Below are 22,244 nucleotides of genomic sequence, written 5' to 3'. Positions count from 1 at the left end.
ATGGAAGAGCGTCGGGATAATTGCTGACAGGAGAGACGCTCAGCTCCACGGTCCTTGTCACCTCTTCCTGACCACGGTTCCCAAGCACAGAGGAAAGCTCAGGATTGGCCTAAGGAGACGGAAGCATGGAGGTGTTCTTGAGAGAAGAAGTAATAAGGAAAGTGCCCCATTGTCACAGCATGAACTCCTCCACGGGGGTGGGGGGTGGGTTTGTAGCCATTTCAGTGAGTTTACTTAAGGTTTAAGGAAAATGAGAACTGGGTGTGTGATGGTGAAGTCTAGAGGTTGAACATGGGCAGGCCTGGGCTAAGTGACTTCGCCTTGACATTTTCTCACAGTTTAGCTTGTGTTGTTCCTCCACTCATACTCTATCAGGCTGTGCTGGTTAGTTTTATGTCAACCTGACACAAGCTGGAGTCATTTGGGAAGAGGGAACCTCAACTGAGATAATTCCCCCACTAGACTGACCTGTGGAGCATTTTTCTGATTGATGTTTGAGGTGGGGGGAGAGCCCTGTTCACTCTGGGGTGATGAATGATGTGGGAGAGCCCAGTTCACTGTGGGTGGTATCACCCCGGGCTTGTGATCCTGAGTGCTGTAAGAAAGCAGCCTGGGGAAACCATCAGGAGCAATGTAGTAAGCAGCCTTTTTCCATGGTCTCTTCTTCCTGCTTCCAGACTCCTGCCCTGAATTCTCTCAGTGACAGAGTGTTATGGGGACGTGTAAGAGGATATAAACTCTTGCTTCCCCAATTTGCTTTTGGTCATGGTGTTTTTTCACAGAAATAGGAACAGTAACTAAAACACTGATCAATTCTTGAAAAACATATTGCTGTGTAGACAGCAGGATATGATGATTCACTTTGATCCAAGTGACTCTAGGTTTTCAGACAGTCTTTATCATTAAATGGTAATTATTTGTAGGAGACAAGTCATTATTATTTTTCTGTTCTCCTAAAGATATTTTCTTTACTTTTCTCCCAAGTTTAAAAATCCAGGGTCTTGTGTTGAATATGTGTTTAAATGCATGCACCATGACTTTATTATAAACCTGGCATACTTTATTGTGAGATAAAAATTGAATTTACTTCTAATATATGATATATAGATACCTGAAATCTCCTTAAACAATTAAATATTACTATCATTATTTCTAAAGAAAGATAGCTTAGATTGGTGCTTATGAAACTTGGTAAAAATCAGTTTTGAAGATGGAGAGATGTCTCTGTGGTTAACAGCATTTACTGTTCTTCCAGAGGACCCAAGTTATGTCCTCAGTACCCCTGGTGACTCACAACTGCCTGTTACTCCAGCTCCAGGGGATCTGATACCTTTTTCTAGCCTCCAAGGGCACCTGCACTCATGTGTGCAAAGCCCATCCCCCACATATATAGACAAAACTAAAAGTAAACTAATCTTTGCAAAATAAATCAGTTAAAAAGATTCTCCCAGATGCCTGCCATCTCTTCAGTTGGAAGGTGGAAGTAGAAGGATTGTGAGACCCTAACTTAGAAAACAAAGAAAAATCTCAAGTCTGATTGCTAGTATGTTTGTGAAATACACTAAAAAATTAAATATAAAAAAGACATAAGAAGATATGCCCTGATAGCATATGCTTGATCTATCAGACATCAAATGTAACTTTCCACAAGCATATCTATGAATCTTCCACTGTATTTCTATTATTTCATAGCAGTGATGAATCTCAGGCCAGCAGCTCTGCTCTGTGAACCAGGACCAGGTTATAATAGTACTTTGGAAAATAAATTCAGCGAAAGAAAATTGTCTGATACAGTGAGACAAAATAAAACAAAACAAAAAAACCAAAGTGGCCCAAAACCAGGGAATGAATAAATTATGGTAATTTCTAAAATTCCTGGTGGCACAGAAAATACCCAATGCATGCTCATGAAGTGAGGATAAAATCATTGATTTAGTCAGCTCATTTACTGTGAACCAGGGGCTGTCTCCATCTCTGGCAGTGAGCAAGGCTCACAAATCCACAAGTCTTCTTTGTGGTCCCAACGACACTGTAAGTAGGAAAATCCTTGCATGTCTATGATGGAAATGCAATGGATAAATATGAGGCACCTACTAAGGGATAGCACATAGAGGTTTCCTAAGGTGTTGACATATGAACTGAAGGCTGACGATGACTGGGAGTGAACAGCATCACCTGGAGGAAACAGACCGGCAGATGATGAAGTGGAAGTGCGCTGGGACAATGTGAGCAGCAGCGAAGGCTCTGAGGTAGGAGCTGCTGATGAGAAGAACATGGTGAGAAGGTAAAGTCCAATGCTTGTTAGAGGCCAGACTACACAGATGGTGGGAGGAATGCGCAGTCCACCCTCAGAAGTGTTGGAAATCACGAAGGGGTTGTAAGTAGAAGAGAGACAGCATATAGTTCATATTTTTAAAGAGCTACCCTGGAACCTTGGAACACTCCACCCTAAATGGGATGTCACCATCAAATCCCCCTCCTTAGAGCTCAGGGAACCCAGTGGAAGAGGAGGCAGAAAGAGTGTAAGAGCCAGGGAGGATGGAGGACACCGGGAGAACAAACCCTCAGAATCAACTGAGCAAAGCTCGTATGAAGTCCCAGAGACTGAGGCAGCATGCACAGGGCCTGCACAGCTCGGCAGCAGCTCCTCTGCATGTATATTATGGCTTCTAGTTTAACCTTTCATGGGATCCCTGAGTGTGCTGTGAATGAGTGGGTCTCTGATCCTTTTGCCTTCTTTGGGGGTTTTTGTTTTTTCTTTATCTTGTCCAATGTCAATGTAATAGTTTTTGTTTTATTTTATTATATTTTATTTTGTTATATATTTTTAAATGAATTAATTTAAAAAAAAGCTACCCTGGGGCCTGGTTTGTGACTCATTCATAGAAGGCTCACCTAACAAGTATGAGGATTTGAGTTTGGTTCTTTAAACTGAAAAATAAATAGTAAAAGAAACCCTTGAACCTGATGGCTGATAGATTTCCGGGGATGAGACTGGAAAGCAGAAGCCATACAGGAGATAGCGGGATGTAGTCAGAACAGTAGCGGCAGGGAAGAGACCAATAGAATGGACTATGTTTTCAGCAATCAACAGAATCTCCTGATGTCTGAAGGTAAGGAAGCGGTTGACATGAGTAGATGGCCACGTGTCCCCTTAAACAGCTGGGTGTCGGTGACATATCATGAAGATATCATGAGGGATACAAGAGCTTTGCATGAGTTGGGCATGATGGTTCACATCTTTAATTCCAGCACTTGAAAGGCAAAGGGAGGTGAATCCGTGTGAGTTCGAGGGCACTCTGGTCTACATAGTAGTTCTAGGCCAACCAGGGCTACATAGTAAGATGGGAGAGAAAAAGAAAGAGACAGAGACAGAGACAGAGAAGGAGGGAGAGAGTGGTATATCTGCAGCTGAACTAAGAATTATATTGGGGTCACATTTGAGACCTTGCTAGATAACTAAGTCTAAAAGTCAAATCAAAAGTGAAGATGAGCTTTTCAAGGCTGGAAGAGAGGTGGATGTGGAGCTGAGAGGCCTGGAGGTACCACTAAAGGCTTGGGCTGGGAGACACTGGAGGAGAAAGGCATGGACAGAGAAGAGTCATGGTTCCTGAAAGGAATCCTGGACCTCAGTCATCATCAGGCCATCAAAGCAGGGACACGGGTGGAAGGATTGAAGAGGAGATCCAAAGACAGGGATGAGCTGTCGGTCAAAGAGGGAAGGAACACAGCAAGAGGGAACCTGATCAGCTGGGTGGTCTCAAGAAGCCATTCTGAGAAAGAAGTTAGTAGGGTCTGCTGTGGTGTGGCAACTGCCGCCATCACTGGAGTTCCCACTGTTGAAATAACCTATACATACATGCTGCATCAACTCTATGGATTAATCCAATAGGCTTAATAGAAAGCTTACAAGTGTTATCCAAATAATTGTGAGTGTCATGGAGATTCAGCCTTAAGAAAATTCCATTGACATTGTAATTTTCAGATTGTCTTTGCACACCCAGAGCAGAAAGGGGAAATGAAGAAAAAGAAAATAAAAACAAAACAAAAAACAGAACAAAAAAAAAATCAACAACAGCAAAAACCTCCGTCTGGAATGAAAATTCAGCTGAGATGTGAAGTTCTGGCTTAAATGCCCAGGACACACACACAGCAGGTGTACACTTTCTAAAATAAAATAGATGAGCCATTTTCAATGTTTTATTGCAAAACCCAAGGATTACAGCTATTAGTATTTAAAAAAAAAAACTTTTAGGAAGCCATTTTCCTATTCTTTGTACCTTTAAGTCCTTGGCTCTTACGTTCTGCTCCTCTGACCTTGATCTAATCGTGAATATCTATGGTACTTAATTATAATAAAAAAAAACCGCCTACATTGCACTCTCCATGGTAGAGGCATATTTTTTCTCCTTTGGTCACCTGCCAGTTCTCAAAATTATAGCAGTGGGAAGAAATGCAAATGAAGGGACTGCTTGACAGCTAAACATAATGGAATGCATGGTCTACATTTGAAAAGTTACCTTAAGATAAAAGGTAGCATAGAAAAAAATCATTTCTTTAAGGTCACCTATGGCTTTGAATTATAGCTTGGAGAGATTTCCAATTTAGTCATCAGAGAGGAAGAAGCCAAAATAAGGATTATATCCTTTGCTGGGGAAAGATGGAGTTTTACTTCACAATCATTGGGTGATCCAACAAAGCAGAAACCACAAACAAAACCATCAAAGGAAAAACAAAAGCATCCACTCCCACATAGTCATTGTGTAGAGAGACTTTTGAGAATAAGCCACTGAGGAGTATCTTCTAGGCTAATTGTATTCTTGCAACATACGAAATTGTTTTTTTTTATTAATAAGCAAAGAAAAAGAATCATCTTAACATATGATAAGATATGCAATTTGTGGACTCCACTATGTAGGCAAGAATAGCAGTTGATTGTATGGATATATATGGCTTGAAGGAGTGTATTTCTTTATTCAGATAAACACATTTTCAAATAGGGTATTGAGAAGTAAATGGACATATGTTGAATTGTTTTTTGAAAAATGTGAAAATGCAGTGTTAGATACATGTGTGCTTAATTTTCACATTTTCCTTGTTTGTGTGTTTAAGACAGTATCATCCTGTAACCAGGCTAGCCTAGAATTTGAAATCTTGGGATTGTATATATATATCCCACATAGTGCTCTCTCTCTCTCTCTCTTTCTCACATAGTGCTTGAGGATTGAACCCAGGGTTTTGTATATTTTAGGCAATTAGAAATACCACCAAGAAAGCCCCTCCCACTATGTATGTGTTTGTGTGTATGTGCATATCAATAAAAACCATAAGATTGTTTGGTAATTAGACATTCCAGAAAATGCCACAATAGTTTCCAAATCAAAAGCCCCTCCTTTGCGTTCTTTCTTTTGTTGGTATCTGAGATCAACGGTGACTTTTTTTTGAGTACAGACTCCATTATCTGTTACCAAGAGGGCATGTACCATAAAGTAACTGACCACAGACTCCAGAGCTCTGAGACACAGGGGCTCTGGCCTCACTTCTGCTAATCTCTGTGGGGTTTTAGTCATAAGAAAGTCATCTCTGCCTTCTGGATCTTTGTTTTGTACTCTGTTGAATAATAAACACTGAGCCTTTTCCATATCGAGTGTATGAGACATAGGAGTCTCTAATTATGCCCCTGAAAGAACAGTTTGAACAAGTTGGTAAGTACAATGAAGATGTTAAGCTTAGGGTATGCCAGGAGCAGAGATGCAGTGCATGGAGCCTAGTCTACAAAGCGGTAATGCTGCCTTTCCCACCTGCCTCACAGGCGTATGGTAGAAATAAAGTGACATGGCTGAGTGATGCTGGTGAGTGACAATGATGGGTCGTGTGACACTGGTGAGTGACATTAGGAAGTAGTACAACTCATGATGTTTCTGTTGCTGGTGACCATGCAGTTGAACAGGAGAGGCAGGAAACATGTCAGAAAGAAGGCATGGTTAAGCAAGATGAATAGAAACACTGATCAAGGGAACAATAGGTGCACGCCTTTAATCCCAGCACTTGGGAGGCAGAGGCAGGCAGATCTTTGTGAGTTCATGGCCAGCCTGGTCTACAGAACAAGATCCAGGAAAGGTGCAAAGTTACACAGAGAAACCCTGTCTCAAAAAACAAACAAACAAACAAACAAACAAAAAACAAATTCTTGTAACACAAATTGTAAAATGGTCTTTTAATAAAATACCCAGAGCCAGATATTGGGGTAAATGCTGAAAGAGCAGAGAGACAAAGGAACAAGCCACTGCCATGTTTTACCTCTAGGACTCCTCAGCCTGAAAAAGCTCTAGTTCCTGCCTCCTCACGCCTTATATACCTTTCTCAACCCAGCCATCACATCCTTCCTAGTGCTGGGATTAATGGCGTGTGTGCTTCCCAAATACTGGGATTGAAGGTGTGAGATCTCAAGTGCTAGGATTAAAGGAATGTGATTCCCAAATACTGGGATTAAAGGTGTGTGCCACCACTGCCTGGCTCTGTTCCTCTCCTAGACTGAATCAATCTCATGTAGTCCAGGGTGGCTTTGAACTCACAGAGATCCAGACAGATCTCTGCCTCCCAAGTGCTAGGATTAAAGGTGTGTGCTACTATCACCCGACTTCTATGTTTAATCTAGTGGCTTGTTCTGTCCTCTGATCTTCAGGCAAATTTTATTAGGGTCCACAATATATCACCACAAATTCCCACAATTCAACGTGCAATGAAGATGGCATAGCAAATCAAGGTCAAAGACAGGGACTTTCTAATAAGTGAGATTGGAATAACTTGACAGTAATGTGTTTATTCTTACAATCTATCTGAATATAATTTCCAGTGGTTCAGAAGTATAAAATAAAAAAAATACAATATAAAAACTAAAAGAAAGCATGGATGGATTTTACAATCCAAAGTAAAACTATTCCATCATAGCTCAGAACCTACAAGAAACAAAGAAAAGGGTAGATAAATTTGAAATAAACATTAAGTCCAAGAAAAGATAATACAACCATGTTAAGGAAAATAAAAACCGGTGCATAGAAAATAACACATGAACCTAGATTAAAATACATACTGTGTATTAGAAATAATATGTAGAATTTTTGTCATAGATAATGGGTGAATATATGTACTACAGATTAAACTCTTAACAGTGATGAGGAGGGCCTGCAAGACTAGCCTCTCTTAAGCAACCAGTTAGAAAAGAAATAAAAGAACATAAAAAAATGTTTGAAGACAAATGGCAACCAACAGAGAGCTGAGGATAAAGCCCATGGCCCCGAAAAAGAAGAAATCTCTCGCATCATAACCTAAGCTGGCACTTCAAGGATCTTGAGAAATAAGAACAAATTAAACCTAATGTCAGGTGATGGAAGGAAACAGAGACAACAGAACAGAAAAAATGAGAAAACAAAACCAAACAAACCCCCACCGACCAAACAAAACCCAAGGAAACTAAGTTTTGCTTCTGTAAATAGCAGAAAAATTGACAAATCTTTATGCATCATGAAGGGGTGGGAGAGAAAATAGTGACAGCCAAGATTGGAAGTGAAAGACAGAGTAAAACCATACTGAAATGGATGTCACAGAAATAAAATAGAGAATGCTGTAAGCAACTGACAGCAGATTGTATAACCGAGAAGAAATGGCTCAAGTTCTTCGAAACACACAAGCTGTTAGGACCGAATCATAAAGAGATAAGCCTGGAACGTCCCGTAACTAGGGAGGAGTTTGAGGCTGCATCAGAAATCTCACAGTAAAGAAAAACCCAGGACTGGAGGACTCTACCAAGCACTTGAAGAAGAATTAATAGGAAATTATTGACAATCTTTACGAACTCGATAGAGGAATTTAAGAGGAGAGAATGTCAAAATGTCCTGTGGGGTGTCAAGCTAACCTGATACTAAAACCATGTCACGGTGCAACAAGAAAACCAAACTGCTGCTGAATATTGATGCAGAAACCTAAGAAAAATACCAGAAGGCAAACTGGAAGAACAGTAAGAGGACTGTATACCAAAACAAAGGAAATTCATATCTATAATGCAAGGATGGTTCAGCATCTAAAAAAAACTACACATTGCTTTAACAAGATGAAGGACCAAATAAATAAATAAAAAAGGAAGAAAGAAAGAAAAGGGAAAAAGAAAGGAATGAAGGAAACACTTGGTCATTTCAATGATCATTTCGATGATACAGAAAAGCTTTTGACAAAATGCAGTGCTCTTGAATGATAAAAACACTTGAAAATCTGGGAATAGCAGAAAACAACCACAACATAATAAAAAACTATATGTGAAAAACCTACAGTTAAGCATCAATGAGAGTGAAGACTCTTCCTTAGGTCAGAAACAGGGTAAAGATGCCCATGTTGCCATTATTACTGAACACAGTGGAGAAACTCTAGCTTTGAGCCATTGGACAAAGAAGAGAGAGAGAGAGAGAGAGAGAGAGAGAGAGAGAGAGAGAGAGAGAGAGAGAGAGAGAGAGAGAGAGAGAGAGAGAGAGAAAGCCAGCTAGAATTTCAGGAAACAAGTAAAAATATCACTATTCTCAGATGAAAAGGCCTAAATGCACCTATAACACATACAGACACAGACATAGACAGACAGATAGCCAGACAGACAGACACATACACACCTGTGAGAATTAATTAGTAAATTTAGCAAAATTCCAGGATTCAAAATGATGGGGATGTGTGGGAGCCCACAACTGACTCAGTTTCCCAGTTTGAATTCTATTCTGAGTCAATAGAGTTCAAGCTTGTTTGCTCCAAGGCTGTGAGAAAGCTCTGATTAGCCCACAGAGTCTCCTTGAAGGGCTGTGAGAAAGTCCTGATTAGCCCATAAGAGGGAACATACTATCTAGCTAGATGTAGGTTGCTGATGCCAGCCATAGGTACATTGAGATAGAAAATGAAACTCCTTGCTCCTTGACGCAAGGCAGGATAGATAATGGTTGAATGCCTGTGTTGTGCATTGTTCTACCTCTGTCCTTCAAAACTGTATAAGCTGGCTGTGAAATAAACTCAGGGCTGTCTGGCATTGACTGGCAGACCTCTCGACTCTTTTCTGTCTTCTTTTTTGTCTCTTCAATCCGCACGCCTCTACCCAGCTACCCAGCTGACTGTCGGTGGCTCAGCATTTGAGAGTGCTTGCTGCTCTCGTGGAGGACCTGGGTTCTGTTGTGAGCCTCCATATTTGTACCGCCTCTAACTCCAGCTTTAGAGGATTCAATGCCCTCTTCTGACCTTTGTTGTTGTCTGCACACAATTGCACATACACTCACAGTGGTACAAACATAAATAAATAATAAAATTAAATAAATAAGAAAGCAGAATTAATGATCAAAACCTGATTGTGAACTTCAATCCTCACCATGATTGTTCTTCAAAAAAAAAAAAAAATTGAGGTGGTATCAGTGTGAATATATGTATTAAAATGTTAACTCAAGTCAAAGAGATCATAGCAACACTCTGTGTGTGTGTGTGTGTGTGTGTGTGTGTGTGTATGCAGAACAGGGAAAAAGTCCTTAAACTTGTATGGGATCTCAAGTCCCCTTGAATAGTCAAAATAATCTGGAGAAAGGAAAACAAATTTGAGTGCTTAATATTCTCTGATTTCAAAGCACATTACAAAGCAATGGTGATAGAAAATGTGTAGTTCTCAAAGCCAGGTATGATGGAGCATGTCTTTAATCTCAACACTGGGGAGGCAGAGGCATGAGGATCTCTGTGAGTTTGAAGCCAGCCTGGTCTACAAAGCAAGTCCCAGGACAACCAGGGATATTACACAGAGAAACCTGCTCTCTAAAAAACAAAACAAAACAAAACAAACAAACAAACAAAAAAACAGAAAAAAGCCCCAGACAGACAAAAGAAAGAAGGTATGTAAGAAAAGAAAATGTGAGCCGGGCGGTGGTGGCGCACGCCTTTAATCCCAGCACTCGGGAGGCAGAGCCAGGCGGATCTCTGTGAGTTCAAGGCCAGCCTGGGCTACCAAGTGAGCTCCAGGAAAGGCGCAAAGCTACACAGAGAAACCCTGTCTCAAAAAAACCAAAAAAAAAAAAAAAGAAAAAAAAAAGAAAAGAAAATGTGTAACTCTGGTACAAAGGCAGAAATATAAGTCGCTGGAACCAAATAAAGAATCTGGATGATGAAGGTCACTAAGCGATCTTCAACAAGGTACAGATATTCCACAAAGGAAAGCGAGATGAGGAAAATGAATATCCATATGCAAAAGAATGAGGCTGGACTTTACTTCATACTATAGGCAAGACATTAACCTAAAATAGATTAAAGACCTAAAACCATCAAACCCTCAGAAAAAACAAGAAAAGTCTTTGTGGCCCTGCACTTTTGGATAAGACATCCAAATCACAGCTCACAAGAGGGAGAGGGACAGGGAGAGGGAGAGGGAGAGAGAGGGGGCGGGGGGGGGGGGGGAGAACCAGAAGCAAATGATCCCAGTTTTAAAAATGAACAGAGGACTTGAATAGATAATTTATCAAACAGTATATAAAAGTGGCTGATAAACATTGACAAGATTGTGTCATTCATCATTTGGAAATGCCAATCAAAATCATGATGAGACATCACTTCAGTTCCATCACCTTGGCCACAATTAAAAGTAAAAGAAGAAAATTAGTGCTGATAAAATATGGAGAGTGTGTGAGGAATTCCCAGATACTGAGGATGGGAGTGGAGGAGATGCAGGTGTTGAGGAAAGCAGCAGGAAGTGCCCCACCCCTGACGTTAAAAGAGGATGAGATCTGTGTCTGGGCATCTGATTCCAAGGGGTTGGACTCTAGAGCTGTCTGCATACATATGTTCATAACAGCAGTATTTACATTAGGTAAGAGATTATGCTGTTTAACTGTCCTGTAACAGATGAGTGGATTAAAAAAATGTGTTTTGGGTTGAGCCACAAACATTTGGGTGATTCAGGATCAGTAGTTCAAGATCACCCTTGGGTACACAGTGAGTTCTAAGCCAGTGTCATCTGTCTAAAACAAGGATATGTTAGATACTCTGGAGCATTATGCAGTTTTGAAAATGAAGAAAAATGCTTTCATGCTACCACGTGTGTGACACTGGAGGGGATCTGTTTAAAGGGAGTAATTCATAAAGAGGCAAATGCTGTACATTGATGTGATACCAAACCACGGGTAACAAAATTAAAAAAATAAACATATAGGTTTTCATTAAACTTATAAAACCACATAAAAACACTAATAAGTAAATTATGACCCCAAAAGAAAACCGAAAGTAGAAAGCCAGTTTCTGCATCTTTGGGGAGCAATGGAGGATTCAGCAGGCAGTGAATACAGAAGCATATTTTGAGAAGAAAAAGTAGTATGGAAATCCGCTTTGCTATACTGTTCAGGAATGTGGCATGAAGGGCACATCTGAACATAGGACAGACCTAATTTTTCCCCTTAGTAGGGAATATTAGATGTATGTAAAAGAAATCAGTAGATACTGTGACTACAAAAGCCAAGACATTACACTTCTTAATTGAAGTAAATATCATAGTCCACCAATTCTGTTCCTTTGGAGAATTTGATTAGCAGAGGGAGGATGGGGAAGACTGGTCTGTGGGCACTGAGTTACAGTTAGACACATTCTGGAAGTTCTGGAGTGCTTTTATAACGCAGGGTGGATATAGATAACAGCAGTGTGCTGTCTGTTTTATTTATTTTGTTTTGTTTTATTGTGATAGGGTCTCATGTACCTCTGGCCTCAAACTTGCGAATGTGACTGAGGTGAGGCTGGCCTTGAACCCTTGATTCTGCCTACACCTCTCAAATGACAAAATTACAAGTATGTACCACCAGTCCAGTCAAAGTCCATGTATTTAAAAAAAAATAGGAAAAAATGTTTTGAATGTTTTACCATAATGAAATGTGTTTAATCTAATTTAAACATTATAGAAGACATATGTATATTTATATTGAAACATCACATAATACCTCAAAAATATGCATGTCTTATGTTTTTATGTATCCATTAAAAGTAAATGTAGAAGCTGAGAGATAGTTTAGAGATTAAAAGCACTTGCTGCTTTTGCAAGGAGTCAGAGTTCATTACCCAGCCTCCATGGTGGTTCAAAACTGCCTGTAACTCTAGCTCCAAGGTGATCTGATAGCTGATGCCCTCTTCTGGCCTCTTAGGGCTACTGCACTTACATGCTATCATTTACAAAAATTGAATATACATATATAATTTTAAAAATATAAAAATTATACATATATTTAAAAGATTTTTAAAAAATAAATAAATTTAGGATTCAGGCACAGTGACACGTACCTGTAGGTCCAGCTCTCAGGAGATGGAGACTTGAGGATCTTGAGTTTAAGACCAGTGTGGGACACATGGAGAATTCAAGGCCAAACTGCTATCCCTAATGAGATCTTGTCTCAAAAAAACAAAGCAAAAAGAAACAAATTTAAATAAAGATGAAGTAGTTCACTTTCTCTCTAAAAACACTTGTCTCTGCTGGTGAACAATGATGACGTGGACAACACATTTTTAAAAAGGTGTTTAACCTAAGTATTCACACAGTGTGTAATGTGTAGTATGTATTACGTATGCAATATTGTGTATGTGTATTATGCATGTCAGTGTTTCTCATGACACAGATGAATGAGATCTAGAACATTGGTGTTTAGTGGCTGCCGGAGTGGGACAGAGTGTCTGAGAGCTGGAGCTGGGTCTCTGCACAGGGGAGGGAGGTAAAGGCAGACCTGGACATTCTCCCGCTGCAGCCCCCCCCCCCACACACACACCGCAGTTCTGTGAGTTCAGAGACACTGGAGGCAATTTAAGAAGGAGGTAAGAAACCACCCTCCTCTCCCCACCAAACCTAAGATAAGGTGTGACTCACGTTTCTCTGGCTGATAGATCAGGTCGCAGCGCCTCATGTAAAGAGCTACTAGGGCCATGAACACAGACAGAGAAGGAAGCAGGACCACAATAGCCCCAGCTCCTGAGGGCTGGATGGATGAGATTCCCAGAAAGACAGCAGCTGCACTCAGGTTCATGGACCAGGAGGCCCTGGAGTACAGAGAGAGAGAGAAGAAAATTCCCAGCGGTTATTTTACATAAGTCTCGAGTTGTGGGTGTTTTATTTCATATATGGATTAAGAACAGGTGCCAGGTACTTGATCCAGACTTTACAATAGTGTTTCCTCGTAAGTGTAGGAACACCACCACCTTATTACTTTCCTTGTCCTTGTTCTGCTTAGAATAGGTTCAGTGAGAAAAGATTCTTTTACCTTAACAGGTCAGCATGCTTTTTCTGTTAGGAGCTTTATGTAATAAAGGTCAGGCTAGGTAGGTTCAGCATATTTTTTTGCAGCAGCAACTGAAGGTGAAGCAGAGGACTATACCTAAGCTGAGGACTATACCCTCACCCCCACCCCGTGAACCTGGAAAATGCCCATCATTGAAGAACAAAATATCCCAAAGTAGAGAAAAACGCAGAAACCTCAGGATTACCCAGTTACACCTCAGGTTAGGCATTAAGCCAAAGGAACGGGTGAGGTTTAAAGAAAACCTTCTCCCTTTCTAATGACCAGCATCATGAAAAAGCTACCTACCCAGAGTCTATGCAAATTATTTCTAAGGAGATACTCTCACCTCCCAACCTTTCACCAGATCTGCATTTAGCATCAGAACATTCTGGCTTCGAATTCAGTGGCATAATCCTGCCACGTCAAGTTAAAAATCTGTTGTTGAGGTTCAATACAATACAGAACAGTACAATACAATGCAACACAACACAATATGTTACAGTTTACTCATTTAAGTACAGATGCTGCCCTTGTATATGAAGTTTTGTTATGTGAGTATTTATATTTTGGTTGTGCAAATTCTAATAGAATTATGTTTTCATATACTTCCTTTGTGAGTAGAAGTGTAAAGGGTTTACATGACTAAATTCCCCTTAACTCAGTACCAATTGATGAGGGACTCCAGTGAACTCTGCAGAATTCTTTTCCCTTTACTCTATGGTCTAGTTAGGGGAGCTATGGCCTCTCATCTTTGTGAAAGTCACAGGTTGTTCCTGTGATCAGCGGGATGTGTTGATGCAGAAGTGTGGTCAGTCCATGGGAGTTCCTCATGGCATACCTACCATGACTTCCAACGACCTTTCTCTCCCTCCCTCCCTCCCTCCCTCTCTCCCTCCCTCCCTCCCTCCATCCCTCCCTTTCCTCTCCTCCTCTTCTACCCTTCTTTTCCCTCTGCCTCTCCCTTCCTATACCTCCCCTGCCCACTTTCCATTCATCCCTGGCTTCTCTCTTCATATTCCCCCTCTATCCTCCCTCTATTTCCCTGTCTCCTTTTCCCTTCCTGTCCCTCCCTTTCTCCCCTCTTCCCCATCCCTCTTTTCCTCCCTTTCCCTCATTTTTCCTCCTTTGCACTACCCCTATGTCTCTTCACAACTCTCTTTCCTCTGTCTTCCATTTCTACACCTCCGCTTCTCTCTATGAACTGCAGACTCCTCCCTGCTCTTCACGAGTCCCCACCCATGTCCCTCTGTAGACCCTGCTACTTCCTTCTATCCCCTCCCACCACATTCCCTTACACATTTTCTTCATACACCCTGTACCACCCCTGTCACCTATTGACTCCCCTTTTCCACCACAGCTCCCCAACCACACACATCCAGCATTTTCACCATCTCCTCCCCACACCCTTCCTTCCTATCACCTTCCTGTCACCCCCCCCCCAACAACCTGGTTCACCTCCACTCCAAGGCCTCCATTCACCTTCCATCTGTTATCTACTACCACTTTCTAATATCACCTACAGCCCCTTCTCCAGCACTTCCATACCCTGTCTCTCCTATCAGCAAACCACCGGCCCATCAACCTGCTATCCACTGCCTTCTCTACCCTCCCTGTTCATTCCCTCTACATGCTTCATCACCCATCATTCTCCTCCACAAACCCCTGTCAACTCCATCCATATCCTATACCCACAGTCCTTCTAGCCTCCCTCCACCCACTTCATCTACTGCCCCTCCATAACCCCTACACATCTGCAGCTCTACCATTCACTTACCAGCCAGCTGCTTCCATATTCTCCCACCCACACTCCTCCATACTCTCCATCACATTCATCCACACCTCCCTCCTCTACCCCACTCCACAGCTCCCCCGCTCTTCACCCGCCATCCACTGTGCTTCCACTCTCTCCATCCACTGCCCCTCCACACCCTCCTGACTTGGGCCCACACCACACACACACACACACACACACACACACACACACACACACACACCTTCAATTTCTCTTTCACTATCCATCATTATTCACCTCCTCCATCTGTCCCTCAGTACCCCTCCAACCCGACGTCTACACTCCCTTTGACACACACCACTCCACTGTCTATCCACCACCAACATACCTTAATATCCCATTTACCCCATGCAACCATGCCTTATCAAACCCACATCCACCTGCATCCACCCTTTTAAAATTCCATCTATCCTCTGTCCACCTTCATCAATTCTTCATGTAGCCCATCCATCCTTATCCACCTCAACTGGTCATAATCCACACCTTATCCAACTTTACTTGCCCTTATCCATTCCCTATATACCTTCATTCATACCAGTCTATCACCATTCACTGATATCCACCATCCATCCAACTTCCATCCACCCCATTCATACACTATCCGCCAGCAGCCACTCCCCACCTACCTTCCATCCACTCCCCTATATACCTTCATCCACCTCCATCCAACCTTACATTTGCTTCCCATCCAGCCATATCCATTACCACATTCATAATCATACATCTCCATCTACCCTTTTCCAACTGCTATCTGACCTCATTTACCCCCATTGCTTCTCAGCCAGTCCTCACGCATCTTATCTATATTCACAGCACACTCCCAGTACATCCTTATCTACACTGTACCAAATTCTTATCCAACCACTGTTGCCATGCCCCCGCCTATTCACTTCCCCTCATTTCTCTAATCCACTTTCCCATCAGTTCCTCCATCCACCCTCTATTCACACCCATTCACTCCCCATCTACCACCATCCCCTCCCCATTCATTCCCATCCACACCCTGCCCCATCAGGACATTCCTTCTTACTACCAAGTAGGGTCCATTATATAAACATTTACTATTTATCCATTCATTTTCCTGTTAGTAGACTTTTTCCCCCAGCTCATAGCTAATACAACCATTGATGTTCAAGTGTTTATACAGATATGGCCATTCACTTTCTATAGGTAAAAGTCTAGAAGTGAAATGTCTTGGGTTTATGATATACACACATCTAGTATTATATGAAGTTTACAAATGTTTTTGATACCTTCACCTTTTGTGACATTTTGCATTGTGATCACATGCCCGTGAATGCTCTAAACCATTTACCACAGTCAGCACCAAGGATGGTAGATTTGTATCAATGTCTCGTTGTTGGTGGTTTTGCATTTCCCTGAGTACTAATTATATCCAGCTTCCTCTAATGAGTTTGGGTTTTCTCTATCTTCTTTGATAAAGCTTTCAGGTAAAAATGTCTCCCACTTTAAAAGAAAGTTAGTGCTGGAAAGATGTTCAGTGGGTGAAGCACTTGCCCTGCAAACCCGAGGACTGAGTCACAGCACCCACAGAAAAAGCCAGGCACAGCAATCCTTGTAATTCCAGTACTGGGAGGCCAAGGCCTGAAGATTCAAGGGGTTTACTGGCTAGCTCATCTAGCCGATTGGTAGATGCCATGTTCAATAAGAGTAATGTGGAGAATGATAGAGGAAGACAGCCAACATTGACCCCTCACTTCCACATGTGTATGCATGAGTGTGTGTACCTGCACACACACATACACACACCACACACACACACACACACACACACACACACACACACACACACAAATTAAAAGGTTGCTTGTTTCCTTAATATTTAATTTAAAAATCTTCATATGTCTACAAATGAGTGCATTATCAATTACATAGTTTTATAGGTCTTCCCTTTCAGCTTGGGACTTGTATTTTAATTATCTTAATGAGGTATTGATGGCATCCACTTACCAGGTTTATTTTCTTTTTTTTAGGCTTTTGGGGCGGTTTCTAAGAATTCTTTGCCAAACACAAGCTCATAGCACTCTTCTCCCACTTTTTCTTCAGGAAAAGAACCTGAGACTTGGAGAATTGAGGTGACTCATCTGGTTTGATCTAGTTGTGCTGCAGGCCCATAAGCCAGAGCCATTTGTCACCGTGCAGCCTACAAGCAGAGCCGTAGGCTCGGCGATCTTTTTGTGCCTCTTTCCTGGACTCTGCAGTTATCAGTTTTATGACACCATTATTTCCTTATTCATCCGGGCTTTGACATTTGATCAACGTGTTTCATCTGTCATTAACTATAAATATTGTCCTTCCTCTTTGAATTGGTGGTCAGAAGACATGAATTGGAGCTAAACTCTTACAATCATCCACACCCTCCCTGACCTGCCATTCTCTGGAATTCAGTGTAATTTTTAAAATAGAGATCATACCTTCCAGACAAAGAAAACTAGATGTTAGCTGTGTGGTGCTAAGCAAATGTCTCTGTTGCATTTTTTCCTCCAATCCTGACTTAGGAAACAAGAACCGGGACATGAAGCCGAGGAAAAGGGGTGCAGTGTTTGGAGATCAAACAGATATGTTTGGTGTACATCATGCAGGGCTTGGTTGGCCAAGGTAAAGGGATGGGGTTTTATTCTTAGATAACTGAGGGGACTTTGGAAGGAAAGAGAACATGGGACTGATCAAATCTGACTCCAAGTGAAACAGAATGAAATGATCATAGTAGCTCTGTGATTATAGGCAAAGCATGGCATGGAGTCATAACCACTGTGACGGTCTGGATCAAGGGTGAGAGAGAGCTGGCCAGGGGTGCCATAGGAAAGGGGTAAAGTGACATGTGTGAGAGGTATGTGTGGAAAGGGGTATGCCACTGGATGGCACTGGTTCTGAAACATACCCACTCATTTTTGTCTCTGTGACTTTATATCTCGCTTCGCTTGCCATGTCTTGCTTTCAAAGTTCACATCAGGTCTCTTCTTCAGTACTCTGAAATATTCTGTCATTCTCATGCTGAACTTTTTTTTTTCTTTTTTCTTTTTTCTTTTTTTCTTTTTTTTTGTTTTTCGAGACAGGGTTTCTCTGTGTAGCTTTGCGCCTTTCCTGGAACTCACTTGGTAGCCCAGGCTGGCCTCAAACTCACAGAGATCCGCCTTGCTCTGCCTCCTGAGTGCTGAAATTAAAGGTGTGCGCCACCACCGCCCGGCCAATGCTGAACTTTTAAAGGAAACAGTGAGTTCATCTTTGTCAGGTGAACTTCTTGTGTGTAGACAGTCAAACTTCTCACCAGCATCATCTTACTCTGCATCTCTACTTCTCTATCCTCATGGACCTAGCACAGAACTAGAGCCACAGTGAATGGACAGTATATGAGAAAATGATTAAGGATGTAAGAAATACATAGGCCATTAAAGGCTCCTAATAATTAACATGGGGCTGGGGTGGGGGCTAACAGAAAGCCAAATAAGATCATGATAAACAAATGAACAAGAATTTATTTGTACAGGTGGGATACTCCATTAGAATTTTCTAGCACAACCAGGTAGAGTTCTGAGGCTCAGCCTGGGCTTAACCTTTCATGCTGTGGTAAACTGTCCTCTTGAACCATGGCTGTAGCAACTGAGAGGTGGGAACCAAGAGCAATATTGCATTACTTTCACTCTTTAGAATTCCTTTACCTCTCTCAATGATAAGCAAGCAGCATTGAGAAAATACAAGAAGACTCTCTGTGACTCTTCAGTGTACCACAAGGTGATACACCCCAAACTTGATCCAAAGAAGGTCAAGGAAAATGAAAAATACTCCACCATTTAAATTGTGGGAAAGCTAGTTTGAAACCCAAGGAATTGCAGTGCTGAATTATCTATGTACAGGCGGGAATTTCACATAAAGCACTAAATGTAGTTTAACAAATGCCATCCCACCTATTTGATTGTGTAATTTTCTGAAAGAATTACTTAGCACAGACACTCTCTACATTCGTCTTTGCTGTTCTACGGGCAGGACAAGCCACAGATAATTAAGGGTGAAATTATGTATGTATTATCTGCAAAAAAATAAAGAAAAGAAAAGCCCACAGTCTTAGAGCTTACCATTAAGACTCCTTTCATCTCAGAGTTCACCGGTAAATTGAACGTATAAAACACCTCTCACACAGAAAGTCAGAGAGCAAAGCACTAAAGCAAAACAAATACCAGTGATTAAGGGAAATTGAAAGCAGCCATAGGAACACAATTTAGTCTTCTTTTAAGTGCGGGCATGAAACTGCAAACAACTGGACCTGTGAAGGCGATTTTAAAAATTGTATGATCCCGGGGATTTTGTACCAATCTCAGCCATCATTTTGGCATTGTTTTAAATATTTGCTTAATTTATTTAGTGATAACTTGAAAGTCACATCATTACTTTGTTATTTCCTAGATGGCCAGATTTACTTTAAGTGATTTTTTTTTTTTTTAACAGAAATGACTAGAGGAGTTCTTGACTAACCTGAGAAGATATGCCTGGGGGGAGGCAAATTTCTGGAAGTTTCTAGTCTTCCTAATGTGAGTGGACAACTTAGGGACCCCAGAGAGAATATTTTATTCTGCCCTGAAAGATGCAACAATGTTTAGCAGATTTGTGACTGTTGAGTAGGAGAGAGACATTTAGAAGAGCTGCTGAAGCAGGAACACTGATTTCATGGTAGGCGCTACCATTCTCCTAGTATGACTGTGAGTCTACTGAAATATTTGAAAGAATATTCTGGCAAGGGTGCACTTGGAGAGGCAAGGAGCAAACAGAAATGTAGCTTGAGTTTTTCCGCCTTACCCACAGTCAGGACAGACCTCTGCCACCCGCCAGTCCCACAGCCGCTCAGACCCAACCAAGTAAACACAGACACTTATATTGCTTTCAAACTGTATGGCCGTGGCAGGCTTCTTGCTAACTGTTCCTTTATCTTAAATTAATCCATTTCTACAAATCTATACCTTGCCACATGGCTGGTGGCTTATCGGCGTCTTCACAGGCTGCTGGTCATGGCGGCGGCTGCAGCATCTCTGGTCATGGCGGCGGCTGCAGCATCTCTGGTCATTGCGGTGGCTGCAGCAAGTCCCTCTGCCTTCCTGGGCCTTTTATTTCTCCTCTCTGCTAGTCCCGCCTATCTTTCCTGCCTAGCCACGGCCGATCAGGTTTTATTTATTAACCAATCAGAACAACTTGACATACAGACCATCCCCCAGCACAGCCAAGTGCAGACCATCCCAAACACCTGCACTCAGGCCCATGGTCCCAATCATCCTCTATACGGACCTGCTGGGTAACGCCACAAAGAACCCAAGAAGGGCTCCCACAGGACATACAGAACATCCCACAGCACTTCCCCTTTTCTTTTTTTAAAAAGGAAGGTTTTTAACTTTTACACATGTCCAAAGTCAGCTTGGTATATTTGGGAATTTGGGCGTAGCTTCTCTTAACTACTTCCTGCTGGAGGGGGGCGCTGTATCTTATGGGGACATTTTAAGATCATGGAGTAGTCCGTGAGGCTGTATCGTCTGAGCCAGTTGCCTTGAAACAATTCTGGATGTTGGATCATCTGGGCCATGGTGTCATCAGAGACCTTTCAGGGGGTCTTGGCTGGTCAAACCTGATGTATCTTAATCTGGAACAAATCCTTAGCCTCTGGCTTTCTGTGAAAACAAAAGCAGAATCTCCTTTCCAAAGCAACACATCCTTAGACATAAATTTCAAAATTGAAATACCTTCAAAATATACACATTGATTTAACTGAGCAGTCTCTACAATCACATGTCTTTCTGCAGTTAAAAATCCCAAAGACAATATAATCCAAACTCTCTGTGTGATATTCATCTTTACGTGGCTTATTTTTTATATTACTTTTACTTTCTCTTTAAAGACTTTATTTTTTTAGACTTTCTATTTCTTTATATAACTGTCTATGTTCCTTTTCCTCTCTCTTCCAAGCCTATGTACCCGCCAGTCCTGTGGGATGTTCTGTATGTCCTGTGGGAGCCCTTCTTGGGTTCTTTGTGGCGTTACCCAGCAGGTCCGTATAGAGGATGATTGGGACCATGGGCCTGAGTGCAGGTGTTTGGGATGGTCTGCACTTGGCTGTGCTGGGGGATGGTCTGTATGTCAAGTTGTTCTGATTGGTTAATAAATAAAACCTGATCGGCCGTGGCTAGGCAGGAAAGATAGGCGGGACTAGCAGAGAGGAGAAATAAAAGGCCCAGGAAGGCAGAGGGACTTGCTGCAGCCACCGCAATGACCAGAGATGCTGCAGCCGCCGCCATGACCAGAGATGCTGCAGCCGCCGCCATGACCAGCAGCCTGTGAAGACGCCGATAAGCCACCAGCCATGTGGCAAGGTATAGATTTGTAGAAATGGATTAATTTAAGATAAAGGAACAGTTAACAAGAAGCCTGCCACGGCCATACAGTTTGAAAGCAATATAAGTGTCTGTGTTTACTTGGTTGGGTCTGAGCGGCTGTGGGACTGGCGGGTGGCAGAGGTCTGTCCTGACTGTGGGTAAGGCGGAAAAACTCAAGCTACACAGAAATGTTATAGTTCCTCCTTGTTTCTGGAATTGTTTTTCCAGCCAAGATGCTGATGAATGAATGCTAATCTTCATGAGTCGACATCAGGGGCCAAGGAGAAGCTGTGGTTTTAATTGACCAACAGCTGCTTCCCCTTCTTTCCCCAGATACTGATGCTACTCTCTGTTTTCTCACAGCCATTTTCCCACTCTTTCTACCTTCTTTAATTTCTAATGCACGATGTTTGGGGTCATATTTGAGAATTATTGTTTTTAAGGGGTAGTAGGAGACCACAGCAAGGTTGCAGGTGTAGCCCAGAATCACTTCACACTTGGTACCTAGCCAAGGCAGTCCTTGAACTCCTGGCCCTTCTGCCTCTTCTTCAGTTTATATAATATGTATATTATATTTATATTATTATATTATATATGTATATGTGTATATTTAATTCATTTGTAAATCATCATTTTATCTACCATAAAATGTACATAGTTCCTCCAAACAATACAGATAAAACCTGATTTTTGCTTATTTATTTATTGCTTTCTTTGAGACAAGATCTCTACATGCCCAAGCTGGCCTCAAACTTGTCGTGTAGCTGA

General features: G+C 41.8%; 1 protein-coding gene across 1 annotated transcript in view; it reads right to left on the bottom strand.

The window, feature by feature from the left end:
* Slc15a5 (solute carrier family 15 member 5) overlaps nucleotides 1-22,244 on the bottom strand; it is a 103,990-nt gene that overhangs the window by 69,200 nt on the left and 12,546 nt on the right. Inside the window, exon 3 of the mRNA XM_028872254.2 lies at nucleotides 12,902-13,071. Within this exon, the coding sequence (XP_028728087.1) occupies nucleotides 12,902-13,071 (170 nt within the window). The remainder of the gene's footprint in view (nucleotides 1-12,901; nucleotides 13,072-22,244) is intronic.

The sequence above is a fragment of the Peromyscus leucopus genome, chromosome 3 (assembly GCF_004664715.2).
Source record: "Peromyscus leucopus breed LL Stock chromosome 3, UCI_PerLeu_2.1, whole genome shotgun sequence".
Lineage (NCBI taxonomy): Eukaryota > Metazoa > Chordata > Mammalia > Rodentia > Cricetidae > Peromyscus > Peromyscus leucopus.
The sequence above is the reverse complement of the archived record's forward strand: the minus strand, read 5'-3'. Positions and strand labels throughout refer to the sequence as shown.